At 58.7% G+C, this 21,512-nt stretch overlaps 1 protein-coding gene across 1 annotated transcript; it reads right to left on the reverse strand.

Moving 5' to 3' along the window:
- Positions 1-104: 104 nt before the first annotated feature.
- On the reverse strand, positions 105-21,283 carry WIPI2 (WD repeat domain, phosphoinositide interacting 2). The gene is given in 10 exon segments (XM_048494171.1): positions 105-1,987; positions 3,789-3,885; positions 3,888-3,930; positions 5,010-5,117; positions 5,787-5,951; positions 6,246-6,353; positions 7,207-7,277; positions 13,341-13,450; positions 14,872-14,936; positions 21,025-21,283. Coding segments are annotated over 10 exon segments (954 nt in total). The 5' UTR covers positions 21,099-21,283; the 3' UTR covers positions 105-1,874.
- Positions 21,284-21,512: the final 229 nt, after the last annotated feature.

Raw genomic sequence — 21,512 nt, forward strand, 5'->3', positions numbered from 1 at the left:
TGGCTCACCCACTCCCCTTGGTTTAGATTCAAATTCTTTTAAGTTTGTCACAAAGTTTATTTCTTTTTTTCCTTTTGGGGGGAAGAGAATGCCACAAAAAAAGGGACAGTGAGTAATAATTTAATTGGGAAAAAAAACAGATGGCTAACAATCTAAGGAAACAAGAGGTTCATACTCAAAAGGGTTTACACATCATTGTTTTTGTTCAACAAAACAGATCTAAAAGGTTAAAAAAAAACACAAACTCCCCAAAAAGGCACATTACAGCTCTGTAAAAGCGGGTGGCAGTTTCGCCCAACTTTGGTCACTCTTTTCCAGAGTCCAGGCAGTTCCAGGAAAGGATCCGTCCCTTCTACGATGATCAAGAACCGCCGCTCGAGGCTGCTGACGTGGGAAGGGACGCAACACGTACAACAGAGAGACCTCAGGAGAGGTGGAGCAAGAGAAGGTGGGGAGCGAACAGCTCGAAACGGGGACACGCGGTGGCTCAACCTGGCACTCAGAATTCCAAAGGACAATGCTTGGCTCTTGAACAAGGGCGGAGTTACGTACCGTGAGGAATATAAGATTGCCCCCTTCCTCCCTGGGAGCAGCAGACCGGCATCTAATTCTCCCCCTCATTATGGACAACTTTTAAAAAATCCAGACTCTCACCCTACATTATCCTGTTCTGCACTTCCTCTTAGCAGCAGCCAATCACGGGCAGTGGAGAGGAGAACTGCCTCAGCTGTCACCAGAGGGTCAACATTTACCACCCTGGAAGAACTTGGCGGGGTGGGGTGGGGAATGCTGCTCACCTGCAAAACCTAACAGCAGATCTACAGATTCTGAAGGGACTGCTGACTAGCTGTTAGCACGGACGCCTGGCTTTTCGAGGATTTAAGTGAGCTCTCAGGCAGGATGGCGGTTAAGGAGGAGCATGCTTTCAGGTTAGTAATGCGATGTCTTCGACGCCCGACACGCCGGCTCGGTCCGTTGATGGGCGGCAAAGTTGACACAGCCGACAAAGAGAAGGCTTTTCTTCCTGATCCCCCTACCAAAGCATACGCTTGGTGCTGCGCCATCTGTCCGTCTCCTTAAGGAAAGAAAAAGCAGGCACAGTAGCCAGAGCAGAGACTTCTCCCAGCTCCGGAGAACACAACGACAAGTCCAACAAAAGAGGCAACGTTCAGAAGGAGTTTTAATTAACAAAGTGGTCCAGGAAAAGAAGGAGGGGGTGGCAGTGACCGGAAAGAGGTTGGGAGGGAGGGGTGCCAGCGGCGGGGGAAAGCCCAAAAGAATACAAAGGTCCTAAAGATTGCATTCTCTCACCATGTGCGCCCGCAAGGCCATGCACGAAGACCTGAATGTCTGAGCAGAACAAACCGCGGATCCCGGAACCGAAACCTCCCTGCTCCCGGATGGGCGGCCGGCCGAGTGTTATATGCACATATATTTATCTTTTTGTTTTGTTTTTAATGGAAAACGTTTATTATAAAGTGAATCTGCTCGCTTGGCACAAAGAAGGCATGCAAACCCAGGAAGTGTTCAGAGAAAGCGCAAGCCGCAGGTTTTGGCAACAGGAAGAGCAAAAAATATATATATATGTAGGTAGAGATATATCCTCACAGCTAAAAGAGAAAGCAGGCTTCAAAAGCCACCCAAGCGAAACCATGAATTCCCCACCCCCGCCCCGCCCCTCTCCTCGAATCGACATTGACAGCTAGGATGGGGTTATTTCCACGGATGTTAGAACTATCTGAGAGTCTGTCGCCCTCTCTCTCGTCTCTGTCGAGCCAGGTCGGAGTTTGTAGCAGCACAGGTGCGAGCATCCTCCAGAAAGGCTGGGCTGGCACTCGCTCCCCGCCTCTGGAGCTGGGCTTACAAGTCCGAGCTCAGTCTGTCCGGAGAATCATCGGCGGGTGCTCGCTGTCTTCGTCCAATCGCAGGGTGCTGGAGTCGTCTTCGAGGCAAGCACCACCCACTGCACCTAGGTCCTCGGTGTAGGCTGGGGAAATATAAAAAGGAGGGTGGGATAAGAAGAGAAGTCCCAAATGATCTTACGGCCAACTGACATGTGCAGAGAACATGCTTCCTTGAACAGCATCAGCAGACCATGAAGAAGAAGGAGGAAGAGGAGGTGGAGGAGGAGGAGGAGAGTTTGGATTTATACCCCACCTTTCTCTCCTGTAAGGAGACTCAAGGTGGCCTACAAGCTCCTTTCCCTTCCTCTCCACACAACAGACACCTTGTGAGGTAGGTGGGGCTGACAGAGTTCAGAGAGAACTGTGACTAGCCCAAGGTCACCAAGCAGGAATGTAGTAGTGCGAAAACACATCTGATAAGCCTCTGCCACTCAGGTGGAGGAGTGGGGAATCAAACCCGGTTTTCCAGATTAGAATCCACCTGCTCTTAACCACTACACCACGCTGGCTCTCTGGGGTTGTGTATTTGAATGTCTACCCGTGGTTTAAAAAAAAACAAAATACATATAAAAACCCAAAGACTCTTCAGACTACCAGAAAGCAGACACGAAAACAAGATTCTAGCACAGGACGACATAACATTAAAACGCAGGATGTCTAACAAAGTGAATGTCTAACAAAGGGGCAAGGATGTCTAACAAAGGGGCAAGTTGAAGTTAGGCATTCTGAAAAAGCCTTCACTTATGGTACTCGCTGCCACAGGATACAGCAACAGCTAGTAGCACAGAAAGCTTTCAAAGTACATAAGAACATAAGAACATAAGAACTAGCCTGCTGGATCAGACCAGAGTCCATCTAGTCCAGCATTCTGCTACTCGCAGTGGCCCATCAGGTGCCTTTGGGTGCTCACATGCAGGAGGTGAAAGCAAGGGCCTTCTGCTGCTGCTGCTCCTGAGCACTTGGTCTGCTAAGGCATTTGAAATCTGAGATCAAGGAGGATCAAGATTGGTAGCCATAGATCGACTTCTCCTCCATAAATCTGTCCAAGCCCTTTTTAAAGCTATCCAGGTTAGTGGCCATCACCACCTCCTGTGGCAGCATATTCCAAACACCAATCACAAGTTGTGTGAAGAAGTGTTTCCTTTTATTAGTCCTAATTCTTCCCCCCAGCATTTTCAATGAATGCCCCGACTTTTCAATGAAAGTAGAATGTGCGCTGCCATGTAAGGCAGGTGGTGACCAACTAAGAGAGCTACGCCAGATCGCCAGATTCAGAGAGGGAGTGTCATTGAATGCCAGTTACTAGGGTGGAGAAAGATTAATTGCCTTCAGTTTACTGGGGGGCTCCTCGCACTGGGTGAGGAATCTGTCAGTCGATGTCAGGAAACAGGACCTTTGGCCTCACCCCACAGGGCTGCTCTTCTAGTCTTCATACATCTCAGGCTGGACCACATGGGCAGGAGAAGGACAAGAGCGGACCGCACCATTTCGAAGTGCAGGTGGAAGATCACATTTGGGACTGCTTGCCCCCACTTGTGGACAGATCCCTGCAAATAGGAAGCTAGCACAGGAAGGAAAGGTGGGTAGAACTTTTCACCTTACTGTGCTAGGTTTCCCTTTTTTCTGTACAGAGCTTTTAATACTAATGAACATTCAGAACCGGAGTCCCCCAATTGATGTCAACAGTGGCGCGATCTGCTCACTCCCAATTCCTTCTTCCTTTACATGCAACCCAGTCACCAATCCAATTCTAACCATGCCAAAGAAACAGATCTAGAAGCTTGTGGTCAAGGCAGAGAATGCACCTCGGAAGTCATCTCTTAGGACCTTTCCTTCACGAGACTTCCGCCGTGCACCACTCAGCGACTCTGGCTGAACTCTTACCATGTCTTGTAGGGGAAGAAGGCACATAAGTACCTTTAGTCACTGTGAGACATGTAAGTCACAATGCTACCAGCTGACGGATCATCGCGGCGCCCGATTCTAAAATCTCGTGTGGCTGGCTCCGTAACGCTGCCCGTCCAGCCGCTCTGGGAAAAAACCAAACAGCGGGTGACCAATGAAAGTGGAATCGTTATAAAGCATGTTACTACTGCACTGACTGCTCGGGTCTGCTTGCAAGTGTGTGTATACACAAGAGCAAAAGCCGTGGCAGAAAATGCTGTGAGAATCCAAAGCCCACAGACACTGAATTGTAGTAGCTGTTCACACTTTTGGATATCCATTCAGGACCAGCCAACCATGGGTACAGAATGCTGCAAGGACACTTCATTAATGGGGAACGTGCTCTGGGTACAATATGCTACCTTGTGATTTATGAGCCAATCATAGTTCAGCAAAGGTGCAAAGAGCGGTGAAACAGAATGGTCAGAAGTGGACAGGCAAACTCTGATTCAGAGCTAGCCCAGAGCTCACCATAGCCATAACACGCAAACATGGTTAGCTCTGCACATGAAAGGGGATTTGAACACAAGGAAGGATGAGAAAAAGTAGAAGAAGAGTTTTGGATTTATACCCCACCTTTCTCTCCTGTAAGGAGACTCAAGGTGGCTTACAAGCTCCTTTCCCTTCCTCACCCCACAACAGACCCCTTGTGAGGTAGGCGGGGCTGAGAGAGTCTCAAAGAACTGTGACTAGCCCAAAGTCACCCAGCAGGAATGTAGGAGCGGGGAAACAACCCCAGTTCACCAGATTAGAATCCACCTGCTCTTAACCATGACACCACACTGGATCCTGGATGAGGAAGGAGCCTGAAGTTCATGAGGGGACACCTAGTCTTCCAATTGGGGATGAAATCCAAAAGCACTCTCCTTCTGCACAAGGCTACGCACATCTGGACATGTGCAGCAGCGGGGCCCAATGCGTGCTCATTCCAAAGTTCAAAACGACTCACTGGGGTAAAAGGGATGCATGATTTTAGCTGGAATTCCTGATACTATTTACTTTCGAGCCATGCTAAGTCATTGAAAGGCAGCGTCAGTTCCGACCACTGCTGGGGATCAAACCAGCCTGTGCTCCAACGGTTGCTTCTATTTCCAGACCTCCCCCCAAAACAGGGGCAACGAAAGCGAGGGCAGTACACGGGGAAGCCAGCCACGTGCTTACTTGTGCTGTTTCATCAGTGTGCATTCCCCTCCTTCCTGGGGGTCCAGGTTGTACATGTAAAGATATCCATCTGCGGCTCCCACTAACAGACGAGGGATCTTCTGAATCCTGGAAATTGCAGAATGGCATGGTTTAAGAAGCGCAAAGCAGAAACTCTTCCTGTCTTTGGTAGACTGGTAGCACATGCCACAAAACAGTGAGAACGCAGCTGGGTCAGAGCTTGGGGCGCCCGTTTCCAAAAGAGGCCAGAAAAATGCCTCTGGGAAGCTTAAGGGCCTCAAAAGATGTTGGCAGTTTCCCGTTTGATCCCAACACTAAGTATTTAGAGCAGGGGTAGGGAACCTGCGGCTCTCCAGATGTTCAGGAACTGCAATTCCCATCAGCCTCTGTCAGCATGGCCAATTGGCCATGCTGGTAGAACTTATTAAGGAGTAATTCTGAAACATCTGAAGCGATTCCTGACCAAAGTGTGGCTTCTTCTGTACACTGCGGCAGCCATTTTGTAGCCCTCTGCAGCTGCGCCAGAATTCCACAGGTGCCCAAAGGCTCAAAGAGATCGGGGACCCCGAAATTAGGCCCTGCAGTCCGGACGTCCAGAACCCGCCAAATAAATAACGTCCATCCTCTGCTAGGTTTCGCAGAGAAAACCCCCGCGACCATGAAAAGGAGACGAGTTCCAAGCACCCCTTATCGGTTCCCGTTTTCTCTCTAGCGACCTGTGGGTTAAAAAAAAAACACAGGGGCATTTCACAGTCCCGCCCCGACGCCCATACTCACGTGGCCAACGCGCAGATGTTCTTGTGCCCACAGAAGGGGAGCCGAACCGTCGCGAAAGCTCGGCCTTGGTTGAACATCTCCGTGACCTGGGCGGGCAGGTAGTTTGTGGAGACCATTAGCACTTTCCCGAAATAACCTGTCCAGGTTGTGGGCTCCTCCTGGGGTCTGGAAGTGAGGATGGAGAGGAGAATTTCAGTCAGACACCTGGTTACCGTTCACTGGCACTAAGAGCCCCTCTTGACCGCAGTCTGGCCCCACAGTAAAAGGCCATGCTTCAAATTACAGGGGGGGGGATAAAAATCAGAGGGTGAGTAAAGCTCCCAAATATTTTTCTTTGAAAGTGGAGCTGCGGGCAACCTTCTCCCTGCATGATAATTTAAGCTTGATGAAGCCATCATTGGGGCAAGTCTCCTCATCTAAACGATAGCATATGGCTCCTTGGGGCTTCTAGGGACTTACTTCTCTTTCACAGTCTCTAGTTTGAAAATGTGCACAGTCTCCGTGTTGCTGGACGCCGACAGAAACATGCCGTCCATGCTGAAGGCTAAGGAGGAGATGCTGACGCACCTGGAGGGAGGAAACAGGAGGACCCTCTGTCAGTTCCCACACTGCTGCAAGTAAGAAAGCACTAAGACAAAAATGAGTTTGTGCGGAGAAAACAAAGGTGACGGAGGTTAGCTCCTGCATGACTAAAGCGGGGCTTGAGAACTCTGGGGAGGAGACAGAGGAAACCTCTCCTAATAGCAAGGCAGTAGCCAGTTTGGGTTTGAACCCCTGTTGTTAGCTAGGCCTGATTTACAAAAGAACAGAGATAAGAAACAGCCTTCCAGTAGGAACCAAGTTTAATGAGGATCTGACCCTGCACCCAACAAGCAGGGTGAAGCAGAACAGTAAAATGGCTCAGAAGCTTCACAAAGTTGAGACCCCTGTGCCACAGGCCAAGCACAAAAATCAGAGAACAAGGCAGTGGCGTGGAGTTGGGAGTCCTGAGTTCTCTCGTTGTCTCTGGGCAGCAAGATCCTTTCACATAGGGAAGCATCCAAGAGAATAGAAGCTAGTGGAGTTGGCAGAGAGAGGTATAATAAAGCCCTTGAATGTGTGTGAGCTGCAGGCTTGAGATGATCGGGCAACATCGTGAAGGAGAAAGCTGGCTATTGGAACACCACCACAGTCACCAGAGAGCTAGCATAGTATAGTAATTAAGAGCACGATGGGGTTTTGAGATTTTGTATGGTTTTTATTGAACCCCACCCTGAGATCATGGCAAAGGGTGGGGAAGAAATGCAGATAAATAAATACCAGAGAACAAATGGATGCTTGTAAACGATGCACAGTTATCAAACACGAGGTCAGCCACAGAATACAGAGGCAACACACAGTAAAGCAGAAAGGGCTTCAGAGATGTGAAAGTTTACTGCACCTCTTCACTCCTCTTCGGAATTCAAAGAGCTTCTGCCCCTCTGGAATGGAAAAGACCCGGATCACTGTCCCCTAACAGAACAAACAGGAGGCAAGAGAGGTCACAGGGTTCAGTGTAAAGCAGCTGCTGGGGAACTCTTCACATTATCATGTATCTATCTGTCTTATCTATTCAAACATGATCGCATGCATACATGTATCTATGGCCCTTTCCGCACTGCAAAGGTGCGAGGGTGCGTCGGCATAAACAATGCCGACACACACACCCAGGACTGTTCGCATGGAGGCCCGGTCCCCAGGAGGCGGCGGCGGCGAAGCAGCCTTTCACACGAGCTCGCGATATGCTTAACGCCTACTTTCAACTGTACCGCAGCCTGGAGTGCTTTGCTCGACAAGGCGGAAGTCGGGGAAGGGGAGGGGGGGATGGTGCCTTCCAGCTGCTGCTGTTCGCATGGCAGCGGTTGGAAGCCGCTGTTTCTGAAATACCAGCTCAGGGGAGCCGAGGTTTGCGGAAAAACAACAGCAGGCGCATCCCACTTCGAGGGGTTGCTGGGCACTCAGCGCCGTGCAAACCCCTCCCCAGGGATGCTGTTTTTAGCATCCCTGGGACACTGTATTCTGCCCATGCGGAAACAGCCTTTCTATCTATATAACTATCTCTTTCTCTCTCTCTCTCTCCCTCCCTCTCTATCAATCTATATTTGTATCGATTAGAAGGTGCATGCATGCATATGTATGTATGTATGTATGTATGTATGTATGTATGTTTCTTTCTTTCTTTCTTTCTTTCTTTCTTTCTTTCTTTCTTTCTTTCTTTCTTTCTTTCTTTCTTTCTTTCTTTCTTTCTTTCTTTCTTTCTTTCATGTACGTAATATTGTATCTGTCTGTCTTTCCCTCTTTCTATCCATCTATATATGAATGAATGAATGAATGAATGAATGAATGAATGAATGAATGAATCCCCCCCCCACCCCCCCCCCCCCCCACCCCCCCCCCCCCCCACCCCCCCCCCCCCCCACCCCCCCCCCCCCCCACCCCCCCCCCCCCCCACCCCCCCCCCCCCCCACCCCCCCCCCCCCCCACCCCCCCCCCCCCCCACCCCCCCCCCCCCCCACCCCCCCCCCCCCCCACCCCCCCCCCCCCCCACCCCCCCCCCCCCCCACCCCCCCCCCCCCCCACCCCCCCCCCCCCCCACCCCCCCCCCCCCCCACCCCCCCCCCCCCCCACCCCCCCCCCCCCCCACCCCCCCCCCCCCCCACCCCCCCCCCCCCCCACCCCCCCCCCCCCCCACCCCCCCCCCCCCCCACCCCCCCCCCCCCCCACCCCCCCCCCCCCCCACCCCCCCCCCCCCCCACCCCCCCCCCCCCCCACCCCCCCCCCCCCCCACCCCCCCCCCCCCCCACCCCCCCCCCCCCCCACCCCCCCCCCCCCCCACCCCCCCCCCCCCCCACCCCCCCCCCCCCCCACCCCCCCCCCCCCCCACCCCCCCCCCCCCCCACCCCCCCCCCCCCCCACCCCCCCCCCCCCCCACCCCCCCCCCCCCCCACCCCCCCCCCCCCCCACCCCCCCCCCCCCCCACCCCCCCCCCCCCCCACCCCCCCCCCCCCCCACCCCCCCCCCCCCCCACCCCCCCCCCCCCCCACCCCCCCCCCCCCCCACCCCCCCCCCCCCCCACCCCCCCCCCCCCCCACCCCCCCCCCCCCCCACCCCCCCCCCCCCCCACCCCCCCCCCCCCCCACCCCCCCCCCCCCCCACCCCCCCCCCCCCCCACCCCCCCCCCCCCCCACCCCCCCCCCCCCCCACCCCCCCCCCCCCCCACCCCCCCCCCCCCCCACCCCCCCCCCCCCCCACCCCCCCCCCCCCCCACCCCCCCCCCCCCCCACCCCCCCCCCCCCCCACCCCCCCCCCCCCCCACCCCCCCCCCCCCCCACCCCCCCCCCCCCCCACCCCCCCCCCCCCCCACCCCCCCCCCCCCCCACCCCCCCCCCCCCCCACCCCCCCCCCCCCCCACCCCCCCCCCCCCCCACCCCCCCCCCCCCCCACCCCCCCCCCCCCCCACCCCCCCCCCCCCCCACCCCCCCCCCCCCCCACCCCCCCCCCCCCCCACCCCCCCCCCCCCCCACCCCCCCCCCCCCCCACCCCCCCCCCCCCCCACCCCCCCCCCCCCCCACCCCCCCCCCCCCCCACCCCCCCCCCCCCCCACCCCCCCCCCCCCCCACCCCCCCCCCCCCCCACCCCCCCCCCCCCCCACCCCCCCCCCCCCCCACCCCCCCCCCCCCCCACCCCCCCCCCCCCCCACCCCCCCCCCCCCCCACCCCCCCCCCCCCCCACCCCCCCCCCCCCCCACCCCCCCCCCCCCCCACCCCCCCCCCCCCCCACCCCCCCCCCCCCCCACCCCCCCCCCCCCCCACCCCCCCCCCCCCCCACCCCCCCCCCCCCCCACCCCCCCCCCCCCCCACCCCCCCCCCCCCCCACCCCCCCCCCCCCCCACCCCCCCCCCCCCCCACCCCCCCCCCCCCCCACCCCCCCCCCCCCCCACCCCCCCCCCCCCCCACCCCCCCCCCCCCCCACCCCCCCCCCCCCCCACCCCCCCCCCCCCCCACCCCCCCCCCCCCCCACCCCCCCCCCCCCCCACCCCCCCCCCCCCCCACCCCCCCCCCCCCCCACCCCCCCCCCCCCCCACCCCCCCCCCCCCCCACCCCCCCCCCCCCCCACCCCCCCCCCCCCCCACCCCCCCCCCCCCCCACCCCCCCCCCCCCCCACCCCCCCCCCCCCCCACCCCCCCCCCCCCCCACCCCCCCCCCCCCCCACCCCCCCCCCCCCCCACCCCCCCCCCCCCCCACCCCCCCCCCCCCCCACCCCCCCCCCCCCCCACCCCCCCCCCCCCCCACCCCCCCCCCCCCCCACCCCCCCCCCCCCCCACCCCCCCCCCCCCCCACCCCCCCCCCCCCCCACCCCCCCCCCCCCCCACCCCCCCCCCCCCCCACCCCCCCCCCCCCCCACCCCCCCCCCCCCCCACCCCCCCCCCCCCCCACCCCCCCCCCCCCCCACCCCCCCCCCCCCCCACCCCCCCCCCCCCCCACCCCCCCCCCCCCCCACCCCCCCCCCCCCCCACCCCCCCCCCCCCCCACCCCCCCCCCCCCCCACCCCCCCCCCCCCCCACCCCCCCCCCCCCCCACCCCCCCCCCCCCCCACCCCCCCCCCCCCCCACCCCCCCCCCCCCCCACCCCCCCCCCCCCCCACCCCCCCCCCCCCCCACCCCCCCCCCCCCCCACCCCCCCCCCCCCCCACCCCCCCCCCCCCCCACCCCCCCCCCCCCCCACCCCCCCCCCCCCCCACCCCCCCCCCCCCCCACCCCCCCCCCCCCCCACCCCCCCCCCCCCCCACCCCCCCCCCCCCCCACCCCCCCCCCCCCCCACCCCCCCCCCCCCCCACCCCCCCCCCCCCCCACCCCCCCCCCCCCCCACCCCCCCCCCCCCCCACCCCCCCCCCCCCCCACCCCCCCCCCCCCCCACCCCCCCCCCCCCCCACCCCCCCCCCCCCCCACCCCCCCCCCCCCCCACCCCCCCCCCCCCCCACCCCCCCCCCCCCCCACCCCCCCCCCCCCCCACCCCCCCCCCCCCCCACCCCCCCCCCCCCCCACCCCCCCCCCCCCCCACCCCCCCCCCCCCCCACCCCCCCCCCCCCCCACCCCCCCCCCCCCCCACCCCCCCCCCCCCCCACCCCCCCCCCCCCCCACCCCCCCCCCCCCCCACCCCCCCCCCCCCCCACCCCCCCCCCCCCCCACCCCCCCCCCCCCCCACCCCCCCCCCCCCCCACCCCCCCCCCCCCCCACCCCCCCCCCCCCCCACCCCCCCCCCCCCCCACCCCCCCCCCCCCCCACCCCCCCCCCCCCCCACCCCCCCCCCCCCCCACCCCCCCCCCCCCCCACCCCCCCCCCCCCCCACCCCCCCCCCCCCCCACCCCCCCCCCCCCCCACCCCCCCCCCCCCCCACCCCCCCCCCCCCCCACCCCCCCCCCCCCCCACCCCCCCCCCCCCCCACCCCCCCCCCCCCCCACCCCCCCCCCCCCCCACCCCCCCCCCCCCCCACCCCCCCCCCCCCCCACCCCCCCCCCCCCCCACCCCCCCCCCCCCCCACCCCCCCCCCCCCCCACCCCCCCCCCCCCCCACCCCCCCCCCCCCCCACCCCCCCCCCCCCCCACCCCCCCCCCCCCCCACCCCCCCCCCCCCCCACCCCCCCCCCCCCCCACCCCCCCCCCCCCCCACCCCCCCCCCCCCCCACCCCCCCCCCCCCCCACCCCCCCCCCCCCCCACCCCCCCCCCCCCCCACCCCCCCCCCCCCCCACCCCCCCCCCCCCCCACCCCCCCCCCCCCCCACCCCCCCCCCCCCCCACCCCCCCCCCCCCCCACCCCCCCCCCCCCCCACCCCCCCCCCCCCCCACCCCCCCCCCCCCCCACCCCCCCCCCCCCCCACCCCCCCCCCCCCCCACCCCCCCCCCCCCCCACCCCCCCCCCCCCCCACCCCCCCCCCCCCCCACCCCCCCCCCCCCCCACCCCCCCCCCCCCCCACCCCCCCCCCCCCCCACCCCCCCCCCCCCCCACCCCCCCCCCCCCCCACCCCCCCCCCCCCCCACCCCCCCCCCCCCCCACCCCCCCCCCCCCCCACCCCCCCCCCCCCCCACCCCCCCCCCCCCCCACCCCCCCCCCCCCCCACCCCCCCCCCCCCCCACCCCCCCCCCCCCCCACCCCCCCCCCCCCCCACCCCCCCCCCCCCCCACCCCCCCCCCCCCCCACCCCCCCCCCCCCCCACCCCCCCCCCCCCCCACCCCCCCCCCCCCCCACCCCCCCCCCCCCCCACCCCCCCCCCCCCCCACCCCCCCCCCCCCCCACCCCCCCCCCCCCCCACCCCCCCCCCCCCCCACCCCCCCCCCCCCCCACCCCCCCCCCCCCCCACCCCCCCCCCCCCCCACCCCCCCCCCCCCCCACCCCCCCCCCCCCCCACCCCCCCCCCCCCCCACCCCCCCCCCCCCCCACCCCCCCCCCCCCCCACCCCCCCCCCCCCCCACCCCCCCCCCCCCCCACCCCCCCCCCCCCCCACCCCCCCCCCCCCCCACCCCCCCCCCCCCCCACCCCCCCCCCCCCCCACCCCCCCCCCCCCCCACCCCCCCCCCCCCCCACCCCCCCCCCCCCCCACCCCCCCCCCCCCCCACCCCCCCCCCCCCCCACCCCCCCCCCCCCCCACCCCCCCCCCCCCCCACCCCCCCCCCCCCCCACCCCCCCCCCCCCCCACCCCCCCCCCCCCCCACCCCCCCCCCCCCCCACCCCCCCCCCCCCCCACCCCCCCCCCCCCCCACCCCCCCCCCCCCCCACCCCCCCCCCCCCCCACCCCCCCCCCCCCCCACCCCCCCCCCCCCCCACCCCCCCCCCCCCCCACCCCCCCCCCCCCCCACCCCCCCCCCCCCCCACCCCCCCCCCCCCCCACCCCCCCCCCCCCCCACCCCCCCCCCCCCCCACCCCCCCCCCCCCCCACCCCCCCCCCCCCCCACCCCCCCCCCCCCCCACCCCCCCCCCCCCCCACCCCCCCCCCCCCCCACCCCCCCCCCCCCCCACCCCCCCCCCCCCCCACCCCCCCCCCCCCCCACCCCCCCCCCCCCCCACCCCCCCCCCCCCCCACCCCCCCCCCCCCCCACCCCCCCCCCCCCCCACCCCCCCCCCCCCCCACCCCCCCCCCCCCCCACCCCCCCCCCCCCCCACCCCCCCCCCCCCCCACCCCCCCCCCCCCCCACCCCCCCCCCCCCCCACCCCCCCCCCCCCCCACCCCCCCCCCCCCCCACCCCCCCCCCCCCCCACCCCCCCCCCCCCCCACCCCCCCCCCCCCCCACCCCCCCCCCCCCCCACCCCCCCCCCCCCCCACCCCCCCCCCCCCCCACCCCCCCTCCCCCCCACCCCCCCCCCCCCATTTTTTTTTTTACCCACTTTCTGTATTGTTCTCTGCCTTCAACAGTTTTTTGCCCATTCCGTTTTCTGGTTCTGCAATCCTATTGCATTGTATGGATGTCTGATGGCACATTTTAACCTGCCTTCAGTCTCAGTGAAAAGGCGGGCTAGAAATAATATAAATACATCTGGATTACCCATAGTTGGTTGCCCTCTTTGGAAAAGACAACAGTTCCTTTGCGTTCTGCATGCCCATTTCCATAAAAGCTATTTCTACATGAGCAGTTGGGAGAAGGTGGGTGAGCGTCTAAGGAAAGAAACTGAGAACAGACCCCCGAGACAGGAAGAGTCTAGTCAGCCAAAACTGTTTGCATGTCAGCAAGAGGGCAGGAGAATTACAGAACAATCCATTTTTGCCCCTTGAAAAGAACCATGTAGCTTTGTATGAACACTGGAACGCTTAGCCACGCCAAGCCAAAAAGGAGATTATTTTACACTAGCTGCCCGTGCTGAGATTTATATGACCACCGGTTATTCAAGAATGGTTATCAACTCTAACAGATGCTACGCCAAGCGAATGGGCCAGCCCGCAATCCCTCGTGTCAATGGCCTAGCAAATGTGACTGCCTCTCAGCAAGCAAAGCAGATTAATAATAATCCTTCAGCTCGGCAGCCAGGGATCGCCAGTGGAAGGGCAGAATCATTTTTTATTACCTGCAAAGCAAATCATCTGTTGTGAGCCTACATCCACACTACATTTCATATATTAGAGGCCCCCAAATAAATTGTGACACGTACTTTTGACCGACAAGTCAGCCGAGGAAATAAAAGGGGATACAAGGTGGAAATTCAAATATTTTGCAAAAAAGCCTCCCTAGTCCAACGCCAAGCCTACAGTCCTCCTGGGGCAGAGAAAGGGACTGGACCTGACCCCCTTCCTCTCCACTCTCAAAAGAAGAGTTTGGGGATTGTGTAGGTGACACTCCCCCCCCACACACATTATTTATTTCATGGGGCTCAGGGTGGCTTCCAATAACCAGAGGAACTAATCAAACACCAGCATGAACAAAACGGTCTCCAGGGGACTCCTAAAGATCAAAAGTGAAAGGGCCAGGCACACCCCCACCCCCACCCGAGGAGGTTGCTCCGTAACCGTGGGGCTGCCACCAAAAAGGCCCTTTCCAACCAGATGAGCCCCTTCAGTCGATAGGACAGTCAGGAGGACCTCTCTGCAGGGATCTTAGTTACCAGGAAGGAATGTGTGAGAGAAGATTGTCCTCCGCTTAGCTGCATCAAGGCACACCCCTGGGCTCTGCAGATCTTTACGGACTTGGAAGGAGGGCACTCACCCAGCCTTCTGCTTTTGCACCTTAGAATCCTAGAGTTAGCCACACCACGAAACCCGTGTCAGCAAGATTGTATGAAATCCCGCGAGGTCTTGCAGCAACTGAGATAATCAAGCTGGGATTACTCCGATAATATGAATGTTACCGCTGCTGCCGCAATCTTGACAGGGCATGGAAGTGGAGGGAGACATCTTCCTGCTTCTCTGCCATGTGATCTTGCCCTCCATTACTCCAGCCATGCTCCCCAAACACCAGCGGGGATCAATTATTGACACGCTGAGAGATACCACCATTAATAATTAAAACAACATTTGTCGGAAAACCAGAACGCACTCCAGTTTGCAAGATGCTTCCTCGAAGCATCCTCCTCATGGCCAAATACAGCTCCTCAGGCGGAAGAATCGCCTGCCCGCAAGCAGACCCTTCCCACATTCGCTGTCCTCAGCACTGTCAACAGATCTTGGGGGCTTTTTTAAGCTGAAAGGCACCTCGTTCCTGCTCTTGTGTGTTGGTTACGTCCAGCGCTGTGACTGGAATTCATGGCCGCTTGGCATGTAAATAATAACCAAATGCATTTAAAAATCATCAGTCATAAGAAGAAGAGTTTGGATTTATACCCCACCTCCATTTCTCTCCTGCAAGGAGTCTCAAAGGGATGCACAAACTCCTTTCCCTTCCTCTCCCCATAACAGACGCCTTGGGAGGCGGGTGGGTCTGAGAGAGTTCTGAACAAACTGTGACTAGCCCAAGGCCACCCAGCAGGAATGTAGGAGTGGGGAAACAAATCCGGTTCACCAGATAAGACTCCACCGGTCAGGTGGAGGAGTAGGGAATCAAACCCGGTTCTCCAGATTGGAATCCACCTGCTCTTAACCACTATCCCACGCTGAGAGATTCATGGTAGAATTCACACTAAGCCCCTCGACTCTCCTCCTACCTCCCCAGTAATCTCCCCCATAAGAAGAATTCCCTCTATTGTCTTCCTTCCCATATCTATCTGACTTGGCTGTGACACCCTGACTATGGCTCATTCTGAAATGAGTATGTTTAGCCTTTCAATTGCCACTGTGAAAAAGGTCCTCTGGGCTGCCCAGATCCCCACGCCCACCTCCAAAGGGGGCAGGGCAGCCAGGAAGGCCGCACCCTGCAATCTCAGGGCCTGGGCAGGAATATATGGGAAGAGGTGCTCTCTCAGGGAAACAGGACCAATGCGGCTCAGATGGCCAAATACGGCTCTTATCTCTCTCCACTGTTCTGTTTGCCAAAACACTGACAGCAGCAGATGAGGGTTTTTTTCCCTAGCTCTTGAGAGAGGAAAGTGGGGTACTGCTGCATAGAGATGATGTGCTCAGACTGACATGCTGAATTCATCTGAGGCACAGGTCTCTTGGGCATTGCCTGAACCACTGGCATGACCAGGGAGACACCCAGCTGACAATCACTCACAATGGCACGCTCCAAGGGGAGAGAAGAAGCAATAGGCCCATTTTTCAGCCAAAGTCTGTCACTGCCGATCTGTCTCCTTGAGGAATCCCTGAAGCTCCCCGGAACACGTTGGAAAAATCGCTGCCAGTAATCTGTGATGAGCACGCAGGCCTTCCTCAGCAGGCAGAAGGGCACAGAGAGAGCTACTGAAGGCAGAAGTTTGAAAGCCCTTGGTTCGTGTCCTTACTTACCCAGCACAGAGACAAGTCTAGGTTCCACGCATGACGTTTCAGGATCGCTATGAGATCATTCCTGTCCCAATGCTATAGACTCAATCCCTCATATCCTGCTTTATTGTTCGAGATATAATGATATTAGAACCGATCTGGGCGCTTTACTACCTCTAGAATTTATGTTTCTCTCAGACAAACAAAAAATGTCTAAGCTATTGAACAGCCCTAATGTAGAAATTTCTGAAGCAGTTGCTACATTTTTAATCCATGTTCTACATGATATGTAACAATGATCCTGTTTTTGTATTTGGAATATACGGTACTTCTGGTTTATGCCTAGTAAAGGTTTTTGGATTGGATTGGATTGGAGATAATTCGGTTTACCCACTGAAGCCTCCAGCACAGAACAAATCACCTCTATCTCTGTAAAACCACTCCTGTGAACCAAACTTCACACACATGCATATGCTAAAAAAGCTGAAAGGGTTGTTTTTTTACCCGCCACCCCAAGAAGAGAGATTGTTGGCCATTCCCCGCCCCCTGCTAAAACACTGTCAAAGAACAAAACATGTTACAATTAACAATGCCGCTAACGATGTCGCTGCTGCAGAGAAAACATCAAGATAAAACATCTGCAGAACATGTTGCAGATAACTTGACTTCAATCCACAAAACCGACGAATATCAACACTACAGAAGCCACAAAGCTTACATCATCAGTGTTAAACTGTGGCTGCTCTGCCTGCCCTGGTTCTGAGCTTTTTAAAAGGCGCCAAAGAAGAGGGGAAAGAAAACCAAACGCTGATATTATTTCCATGAGGAGGCCCAGTGGTAGGATGGCCAGTGCAGTGGTTAAGAGCAGGTGGACTTCTAATCGGGAGAACTGGGTTTGATTCCCCACTCCTCGACATTACCCTGTTTCTCCGAAAATAAGACCTACCCCGAAAATAAGACCTAGCATGATTTTTGGGGATTTTTGGAGTGTGCTTGAAATATAAGCCCTACTCCAAAAATAAGCCCTAGTTACAGATTCCCCAGCACAGCTGATCTGGTCATGTGGGGGAGGAGGGGGGCAAAATCATGGGAAAAAATAAGACATCCCTTGAAAATAAGCCCTAACGCATCTTTTGAAGCAAAAATTTATATAAGACCCTGTCTTATTTTCAGGGAAACACGGTGACAGCAGACTCTAACCTGGTGAACTGGATTTGTTTCCCTGCTCCTCCGGATGAAACCTGCTGGGTGACCTTGGGCTAGTCACAGATCTCTCAGATTTCTCTGAGCCCGGGAGAAGGAGAGGAGTTTGTAAGCCACCTTGGGACTCCTTACAATTGAGATAAGCGGGGTATAAATCCAAACTCTTCTTCTTCAAAGCAGGGACCGTGCGGAAGTGCCTGCTTGGTAATAGTTTGCTTCTGAGAAAACTGTGCAAAACTAGAAACTTAGGATACCATCACTTTTCCCACTTTTGAATACAAACTGGATGGGGAGCCAAAAACCATTAGTTCTGATCTTTACTATGCAGTGGACAGAATTATGGCAAGCTGGCTCAGTTGTACAGCAGGAAACTAAAAATGCTTAGAGAAAGGGTAAGATTTTGAAACAGAGAAAGAAAAGAAAACCTGCCTCCCCCTACTCAAAGTAGCAGGGCTACCAAGTGCCCAGTTAGGAAAGGAAGGCACAACCCCCATCTTTATTGACAGCTAATGTTTAAGATTCTCTTAGTCTGGCTTTCACCCGCAGAAAAGCTACTTCAACTCTGTATTGTCAAAGGCTTTCACGGCCGGATTCGACTGGTTGTGGTGGGTTTTCCGGACTTCTCTCTGTGATACACCTCTGAAGATGCCAGCCACAGATGCAGGCGAAACGTTAGGAACAAGATCTACCAGACCACGGCCACACAGCCCGGAAAACCCACCACAACTACTTCAACTCTGGTTTACGGAGCAGACATTGTGTAATTTTTGTAGGAAAAAAAATCTAAGTCACACCCATTCAGGATGGGACAGAGATTTGCCTTCTTCAGTGGCAGGGCTATCAGTTGCTACTAGTCTGACAAGGTTCAGTTGCCTAATCAGTGTGTTTCAACTCCTGTACACAAGCAGCTGCCCACAAACCACCTGACTGCTTTTAGAAACCAAAGCGTGACCCTACGCTTAAGGCCTACGTTGCAAAAATACACATTTACGTGCCGTTATTAGTTTTAATGCTGCGATACTTGAAAATGTCACTGTACTCCTACTTTGGCCCTGAGGCGGCCAAGAAATTTAATGCAATTGCTCCAATTTTGGCTCAAGTGGTACCTTATTTTACTGTAAGCAGTTATTTGACGCCACTGCTTTTTAATTGCACATATAGTCTTTGTCATCCGCAAACTGCCACAAGTGACTTTTAGGGAGAGTGGGTTATAAGTGACTTGACAAAACAGATACTCAACAGTGATACAGAAACAATGAGAATACATTCAGTACTGCCTATTTTCCATGTCCCTTGCTCCAACACATGCCACAACCTCCAAAAGACCCTGGAGGGTGATTTCAAGGAGAATCTATGACAGCTGATCTCCCATCAGTTCCCAATACTAGTCCCAAAGGATCTCAAAAGATCTTATTACTAGCCTCAAAGGATCTTTGCTTGGCTATGTGCCATGCTGTTTCATTCCACTTATCCTCCACTAACTTAGATGCTCCCTTCTAATATACCAGTGGCAACCTTCAAGATCCCTGAATGTAGATTGGTTCATACACTGAAAACTGTAACCTCAAATAATACTGAATCCTTAGCATCATTCATTACTCCTGCTGTACTCACGAGACAAAAGCTTGAAGGAGGACAAATGCCCGCAACCTGAATAACTTGGAATCTTGTAACACCTAAGCCAAGTGTATATCAGCTATATGCCTGGGAGTGGAGTCAGATTTATGTGCCCATTTTAGTTATGTATTAATATTAGGAGTTACATATTATACTGTTTGCCATTTTGTGATGCAGTAACACTGTTTTACCTCTTTTGCACAAGTGTATGTTTAAATAACGCTGCGCGTTGATTTATCTTTTTATGTATCGCTTCATGCTCAAGAACTTTGGTCATATAAAGAAAAATAATAAGGAATAATAAAAGGAAAGGAATGTTCCAAACCTTAGCTGGCAACCCTGACTTTGGCCATTTATACACGCACTACTGACCCCCACGGCTATTTGCTTCAAAGTCGGGTTTCTCCACTATTTTTGTTTGGGATTCTCCTCCAGTTAAGTGTCTCTAGCTGAGCCATTTTGCCCACCTGCTGCTTTCTTGTTCTCTCTGTGCAACCTCCATTTGCCTGCTGCTTTTGTGTGTGTGTGAGACAGAGAGTGTGTGTGTGTGTGTGTGAGAGAGAGAGAGAGAGAGAGAGAGAGAGAGACAGACACACACACACACACACACACCCTTTGGTCTAGTATTACTTTACTAGACCGTGTCAATTTCATGTCAATTTCAAGGGTCTCTCACTACAGTGAAAGGCCTTTGAAGTTAAAATAAAATTTAAAAAGCCGTTCTGATCATTTTGAAATGACGGCCTGAAGAATGAGAGCAACTGCTGTCCTGCAGGCAGGCAGGAGTGAGAAAACCAGATCTCCTCTCCAAAAGGAGAGGGAAAAGTCACACTTCATTAGGTTTACAAAACTGCAGGGATTCTTTGATCTGTGAGTGCAGTGAGTTCCCAAGAGGGGGAAAACCTGTGCATAACAAGAATCAAACCCGAAGGAAATTAGATGCTCTATGTGAAGGAGACCACAAATGCATAGATGGTTCTTGAGAGATCAATAATCAAATTCAGGAGAAGGCAGCAGCACATATCACTCAGGGATGCACTGCCTCCGAAGGTTGAGCCATCATAAGTAACAGCCCCCAACAGACTTATCTAACACTCCCATATTCCTCCTCTAGTAAAGAAGTCCTACAGAATGAGTTTCACAACCCTGGAAACAATAACAACTTGCTCATGGTCCCGGGCCTGAAAGAGGTCCAGCTGACCTCAACCAGGGCCAGAGAATTTTTGCCCCAGGACCCAGCCTGGTGGAACGCTCTGTCAGATGAGACCCGGCCTTGCAGGACCTGATGCAGTTCTGCAGGACCTGTGAGCTGCTCCACCAGCCCTATGGTTATGGCAGCAACAATGTACCATCAAACAGCCTCCCTCTCCTCCTTCTTCTCATCACTTCCCCTCCTATATTGCAGCAACAAGAATAAGAATTTTAAAGCACAGTGCTAGTCGCCATCAGGTTTTACTATAATTTACTGATGATGATATGGATTTCAGTTCTTATTTTGTTGTATTTACATTGTATCTGCATATTACTGGAAGCCACTCTGTGCCCACTAGGAAAATGTAATAAATATTTGGAAGCGTGCAAGTCTCTTTATCACACTGGACACCAACACATAATTCAAAGCCGCCATTGCATGACCGGTCAGGGATCCCTTCTGCCCGCTCAACCCGTTTGTGTTTGATCAGTTGCGACCCACAATCGCTGAGCTCTTGGGGGATGTTGCAGGCGTATGTATTTGATCAGGATCTATTTGACAGAGTCAGATAGACAGATGCACACTGATGGACATGTCGTGCTTAATTTTATTGTAGCCACTGCATGTGAACAGGGAACAAAACAGATGACCTGAAGCACACTGAGGACTAGTGTGGTGCACAGGCAGGGAACTAATTGTCCAGCAAACCAATCACCAAGCGGTGCAAATCCACAGCTCCAAGTGGCCATTGAAAAAGGGGGGGGGGGGGTGCTTTGGAACGCAGTCATGACGTCACTGGCCGCCCTCCAGTCCTGCCCCACACCTGCCACCCCTCCCCCACGCCGGCTCCTCTGGCCACGCCCCCTCTTACGTGTTGTCCTGGTTGAAGTTGGCGAAGAGCAGTTGGCCGGCGCCGGCCTCGCCGCTCTGACTGGCCAAGTTCATGGCGCTTCCTCGGGCCCCCGGCCGGCCGGGGAAGGAGAGAGGCTCAGCCTCGGCGGCTCCCGGCCCCGCTCGGCTCCGGCCGCCTCCTCATCCCTCACGGCAGCGCCTTGTTTACGCTCCGGGAGCCTCTGGGTCCCGAAAGCGCCTGCGCCATCCCGCCCCTTCCCAGAAGCCTCCTCGGCTGAACGCTGGCCACCGTAGCGGTGTTGCGCCGGCGCAGCGCCCTCGCACGCATGCGCCCTAAGCCTTCTCCCCCCCCTTGGCGGGCTGCAATAGAGTTAGGTGGGTAGGAGGTCTCAAGAGAGTCAAGATGTGATATTTCAAAAGCTGAGCTGGAAAAATTAAATTAAAAATGAATCACTGGGTTGTTTTAACAGCTGCCAGACAGGTAGAAATTAAACAGGTGAGAGTGCA

This window comes from Sphaerodactylus townsendi, linkage group LG04 (assembly GCF_021028975.2).
Source record: "Sphaerodactylus townsendi isolate TG3544 linkage group LG04, MPM_Stown_v2.3, whole genome shotgun sequence".
In the NCBI taxonomy this organism is placed as follows: domain Eukaryota; kingdom Metazoa; phylum Chordata; class Lepidosauria; order Squamata; family Sphaerodactylidae; genus Sphaerodactylus; species Sphaerodactylus townsendi.